Consider the following 6,000-nt stretch of genomic DNA (forward strand, 5'->3'; position numbering starts at 1 on the left):
ATACTGTGTATATGCCCAGGGTTGGAACCGAGTGAAAGTTCGGCTTGTGAAGTAACTGAGGAGGCTCGCGCAGCGATGGCAACGTGGGAATGACCGCACCCGCTCTTTCCCCAAAACACGCACGCACCCTGGCAATGCTACCTCGCCCCTGAAATGGGACCTCCCTCTCTGTACACACAGACGCCTAATGTTAGGCCTGCCACCCATACACCGACCCCTAACATAGAGGGTCCTCCCAGCCCCTGACTCCCTGAAATTCATTGCTGTGATAGAGGCCCTCCCTGCCACATCACCTAATGACGCTTCTCTGTGTCATTAATAGGTGCCCTGTGTAATTACTGCAAGCAGAAGGAGTCGGAGCTGTATCAGAAAGAGGTGAGACCCTTTGGCTCCTTTGCTGCCCTCTCTGGGGGAGGGAGACCATGGCAGGAGAGCTGCTGGGCGAGACTGCCTGTGATCCTCTGGTTTCTTTTTCCCTCTCAGATTTCGCACCTGGGCTCACTGGAAGAAAAATTCTCACGTCTCTGGACGCAGTGTCAGCGTTGCCAGGGCAGCTTACATGAAGATGTTCTCTGTACCAGGTACTCTGCGACGAGACGTGGGGTATGTGAGGGCAGCATCTTCTGCCAGTGCTGCTGCCTGTCACGGTAGTGTGTGTGTGAAGCATGCACTGCTGCCTGTTTTGTGTCAGAGCAGTGTGTGTGTGTGTGTGTGAGTGAAGCATGCACTGCTGCTGCCTGTTTTGTGTCAGAGCAGTGTGTGTGAAGCATGCACTGCTGCTGCCTGTTTTGTGTCAGAGCAGTGTGTGTGTGTGTGTGAGTGAAGCATGCACTGCTGCTGCCTGTTTTGTGTCAGAGCAGTGTGTGTGAAGCATGCACTGCTGCCTGTTTTGTGTCAGAGCAGTGTGTGTGTGTGTGTGTGTGTGTGAGTGAGTGAAGCATGCACTGCTGCTGCCTGTTTTGTGTCAGAGCAGTGTGTGTGAAGCATGTACTGCTGCTGCCTGTTTTGTGTCAGAGCAGTGTGTGTGTGTGTGTGTGTGTGAAGCATGCACTGCTGCTGCCTGTTTTGTGTCAGCAGTGTGTGTGTGTGTGTGTGTGAAGCATGCAGCATGCACTGCTGCTGCCTGTTTTGTGTCAGAGCAGTGTGTGTGTGTGTGTGTGTGTGAAGCATGCACTGCTGCTGCCTGTTTTGTGTCAGAGCAGTGTGTGTGTGTGAAGCATGCACTGCTGCTGCCTGTTTTGTGTCAGAGCAGTGTGTGTGTGTGTGTGAAGCATGCACTGCTGCTGCCTGTTTTGTGTCAGAGCAGTGTGTGTGTGTGTGAAGCATGCACTGCTGCTGCCTGTTTTGTGTCAGAGCAGTGTGTGTGTGTGTGTGTGTGAAGCATGCACTGCTGCTGCCTGTTTTGTGTCAGCAGTGTGTGTGTGTGTGTGTGTGTGAAGCATGCAGCATGCACTGCTGCTGCCTGTTTTGTGTCAGAGCAGTGTGTGTGAAGCATGTACTGCTGCTGCCTGTTTTGTGTCAGAGCAGTGTGTGTGTGTGTGTGTGTGTGTGAAGCATGCACTGCTGCTGCCTGTTTTGTGTCAGAGCAGTGTGTGTGTGTGTGTGTGTGTGTGTGTGAAGCATGCAGCATGCACTGCTGCTGCCTGTTTTGTGTCAGAGCAGTGTGTGTGTGTGTGTGTGTGTGTGTGTGTGTGAAGCATGCACTGCTGCTGCCTGTTTTGTGTCAGAGCAGTGTGTGTGTGTGAAGCATGCACTGCTGCTGCCTGTTTTGTGTCAGAGCAGTGTGTGTGTGTGTGTGTGTGTGTGTGAAGCATGCACTGCTGCTGCCTGTTTTGTGTCAGAGCAGTGTGTGTGTGTGTGTGTGAAGCATGCACTGCTGCTGCCTGTTTTGTGTCAGACCAGTGTGTGTGTGTGTGTGTGAAGCATGCACTGCTGCTGCCTGTTTTGTGTCAGAGCAGTGTGTGTGTGTGTGTGTGTGAAGCATGCACTGCTGCTGCCTGTTTTGTGTCAGAGCAGTGTGTGTGTGTGTGTGTGTGTGTGTGTGAAGCATGCAGCATGCACTGCTGCTGCCTGTTTTGTGTCAGAGCAGTGTGTGTGTGTGTGTGTGTGTGTGTGAAGCATGCACTGCTGCTGCCTGTTTTGTGTCAGAGCAGTGTGTGTGTGTGAAGCATGCACTGCTGCTGCCTGTTTTGTGTCAGAGCAGTGTGTGTGTGTGTGTGTGTGTGTGAAGCATGCACTGCTGCTGCCTGTTTTGTGTCAGAGCAGTGTGTGTGTGTGTGTGTGAAGCATGCACTGCTGCTGCCTGTTTTGTGTCAGACCAGTGTGTGTGTGTGTGTGTGAAGCATGCACTGCTGCTGCCTGTTTTGTGTCAGAGCAGTGTGTGTGTGTGTGTGTGTGAAGCATGCACTGCTGCTGCCTGTTTTGTGTCAGAGCAGTGTGTGTGTGTGTGTGTGTGAAGCATGCACTGCTGCTGCCTGTTTTGTGTCAGGCCAGTGTGTGTGTGTGTGTGTGAAGCATGCACTGCTGCTGCCTGTTTTGTGTCAGAGCAGTGTGTGTGTGTGTGTGAAGCATGCACTGCTGCTGCCTGTTTTGTGTCAGAGCAGTGTGTGTGTGTGAAGCATGCACTGCTGCTGCCTGTTTTGTGTCAGAGCAGTGTGTGTGTGTGTGTGTGTGTGTGTGTGTGTGAAGCATGCACTGCTGCTGCCTGTTTTGTGTCAGAGCAGTGTGTGTGTGTGTGTGTGAAGCATGCACTGCTGCTGCCTGTTTTGTGTCAGACCAGTGTGTGTGTGTGTGTGAAGCATGTACTGCTGCTGCCTGTTTTGTGTCAGAGCAGTGTGTGTGTGTGTGTGTGTGTGAAGCATGCACTGCTGCTGCCTGTTTTGTGTCAGAGCAGTGTGTGTGTGTGTGTGAAGCATGCACTGCTGCTGCCTGTTTTGTGTCAGAGCAGTGTGTGTGTGTGAAGCATGCACTGCTGCTGCCTGTTTTGTGTCAGAGCAGTGTGTGTGTGTGTGTGTGTGTGTGTGTGTGAAGCATGCACTGCTGCTGCCTGTTTTGTGTCAGAGCAGTGTGTGTGTGTGTGAAGCATGCACTGCTGCTGCCTGTTTTGTGTCAGACCAGTGTGTGTGTGTGTGTGAAGCATGCACTGCTGCTGCCTGTTTTGTGTCAGAGCAGTGTGTGTGTGTGTGTGAAGCTTGCACTGCTGCTGGCTGTGCTGTGCTTGTCCTGATAGTTTGGCTCTATGTGTAAGCCATGGAAGCTGGACTGAGTCTGCTGCACAGCTCTCCCTGGCGGCAGCACCCAGAGTCCTGCCTTATCGCTTCTGCTGGGAGGCAGACAGGTGTGGGGGAGGGGGAGGGGGGTCTGCTCTGGAGCTCCCACGGTGCCGCACACCTCAGGAAGGGAGGGAGCTGACAGGTGGTGTATATGGACAGGTCCTGGGAAAGGATGTGCCGTGTGCTAAAGTCCATGGGAGCGCAGAGACCCGCTGACAGCCCTGAGTGCTTTATGGCGGCCGGATTGCCGGTGGTGGTGGTTATCTCATTCTCGGCCCGGCACTTTACAACGTTCATAAACCTGTGTTTGGATTCCCCCGCCTTGGGGGGGGGGGGGGGGGGGGGGGGGGGGGGCAGGTAATGACTGTTGGATGTGATTCCAGGAGTAAACCAGGTCCAGGTGCTGGAGACTGCTGGGTCCTGCGGGGGAGCTGTAAGTCTGCGCGACTCATGCCCCTCAGGAGGCCACAGGCTCAGCTTCTGTAGCCACAGGGCATTTTCTGGAACAAGCTCCTGTGATCTGCAATTCTGCATGCGTCTGTGTAGCCCCACTCCCTTGTGTGTCTGCCCTGACCCCTGGGTCTCTTCTCCTTTTCTCCGCCAGCCGGGACTGTCCCATCTTCTACATGCGTAAGAAGGTGCAGAAGGACCTGGAGGACCAGGAACAGCTAATGCAACGCTTTGGCGCGCCGGCGTGGTGATCCTGTCATGGTGGCGGCTTGTGCAGAGGCAGGGGAGCAGGAATTCCTGTGCCCTGTGATGTTCCATGCTTCTGCACCTTGGGTGCCCTGTGCATGTGCCATGCCTTGGTGCTTCACGAGCCCTATATGTGCTGCAGGTTGGCTCCGCGAGAACCGTTTACACGCCACGCCACACCTCACCTCCTCTGCTGCGCTCACTGCCAGCAGTGCCTGACTCTTTGTATGTTAACAAGGACAGCCATGGAGCAACCATTCCTAAACCACACCAAAGTCGTAATCATTTGGGGTGAGTGCAGGGGGTCAGTCAGCAGGAGCTATGACATGCTGATGAAGGGAGGGCCAGTCTGTGCTGACCAGAGCACTGGTGGGAGTGTGTGATGGACAGAGCTCTGAGTGTGTGTGTGTGTGTGGACACTGGTGGCAGTGTGTGCTGGATGGCTCTGGGGAGTGTGTATACACTCGTGGAAATATGTGTGTATACACTGGTGGGAGTGTGTGTGTGTTGTACACTGGTGGGTGTGGCTGGACAGCGCTCTGGGGAATGTGTATACACTGGTGGGAGTGTGTATACACTGGTGGGAATGTGTGTGTTTGTTTGTACACTGGTGGGAGTGTGTATACACTGGTGGAAATATGTGTGTGTGTTGTACACTGGTGGATGTGGCTGGACAGCGCTCTGGGGAATGTATACACTGGTGGAAGTGTGTTTGTGTGTACATTGATGGGAGTGTGTGCTGGACAGCTCTGGGGAGTGTGTATACACTGGTGGTAATGTGTGTGTGTGTGTGTACACTGGTGGGAGTGTATTTGTATATATTGGTAGGAATGTGTACTGGGCAGAGCGCTGGGAGTGTGTGTGTGTACACTGGTTGGAGTGTGCATATACACTGGTGGGAGCTTGTGTGTGTGTACACTGGTGGGAGCTTGTGTTTGTATATACTGGTAGGAGTGTGTGTATATAAGGTGGTGAGTATGTGCTGGACAGCTGTGAGAATGTGTGTGTGTGTGTACACTGGTTGGAGTGTACTGCACAGAGCTTTGGGTAATGTGTGTATACACTGCTGGGAATGTGTGTGTGTGTGTGTGTGTGCACTGGTTGGAGTGTGCTGGACACAGCTTTGGGTAATGTGTGTATACTGGTGGGAATGTATGTATGTGTACACTGGTGGGAGCTTGTGTGTGTGTGTACACTGGTGGGAGTGTGTTTATATAAGGTGGTGAGTATGTGCTGTGAGAATGTGTGTGCGCACTGGTTGGAGTGTGCTGCACAGAGTTTTGGGGAATGTGTGCGTACACTGGTGGGAGCTTCAGTGTGCATACAGCATTGGGAGCATGAGTGTGTACAGTGGTGGGGGTGTACGTGTATACACTGGTAGTGTGCGCTGGGAGAGTGTGTGTGTGTGTGTAAGATGGTGACGGTGCTGGACAGCTCTGGGAGGGGGTGTGTACACTGGTAGGGAGTATGTGCTGGAGATAGCACTCGAGGTGCATGTGCACTGGAAGCAGTCATAGCTGTGAAAGCCTCAGCGTCCTTTCTTCAAGTGTCTGCTCCTAAGGTGCAGGAATTAAGTGTGGCTTCAGTTAACATTTTATACTTTTTTTTTTATCATTCCCTTCCCCCTCGGTGTGGCTGGTATTCTGCCTCCACTCAGCGACTTTTGTAATATTCTGTATCTGTAATAAAGGTTTTGTACATTATCCGAGGTGTTGCGAGTGTTTCTGACTTATCCCAAGGTCTGGGCTGTGTGGTAGATTGGGCTTTGCATCACTGAGTAAGGAGCAACTGATAAGATCTTGCTGTTTCCTCACAGATGGTATCCTGGGCCCAGCTGACAGGCCTGAGCTGTGTGCAACTCTGTGGGGTAGTGCTGACTCCCTCATGCCTGCACTGGTGCTGTTAATGCAGGATGCTGTGTGTCTGTGAGGGGGGTGAGAGGGTGCTGACCTGCTCACGCCTGCACTGGTGCTGTTAATGCAGGACGCTGTGTGTCTCTGTGAGGGGGGTGAGAGGGTGCTGACCCGCTCAC

At 53.1% G+C, this 6,000-nt stretch overlaps 1 protein-coding gene across 2 annotated transcripts in view; it reads left to right on the plus strand.

Annotated features, from left to right (window-relative positions):
• The window catches only part of POLD1 (DNA polymerase delta 1, catalytic subunit), a 72,811-nt gene extending 67,140 nt beyond the window's left edge, over positions 1–5,671 (plus strand). For both annotated transcript variants that reach the window (XM_029585026.1, XM_029585027.1), the window contains exons 25-27: positions 323–375; positions 484–581; positions 3,877–5,671. In XM_029585026.1, coding sequence (XP_029440886.1) covers positions 323–375; positions 484–581; positions 3,877–3,973 — 248 coding nt within the window. In that variant the 3' untranslated portion in view covers positions 3,974–5,671. The remainder of the gene's footprint in view (positions 1–322; positions 376–483; positions 582–3,876) is intronic.
• Positions 5,672–6,000: the final 329 nt, after the last annotated feature.

The sequence above is a fragment of the Rhinatrema bivittatum genome, chromosome 19, assembly GCF_901001135.1.
Source record: "Rhinatrema bivittatum chromosome 19, aRhiBiv1.1, whole genome shotgun sequence".
NCBI classification, from domain to species: domain Eukaryota; kingdom Metazoa; phylum Chordata; class Amphibia; order Gymnophiona; family Rhinatrematidae; genus Rhinatrema; species Rhinatrema bivittatum.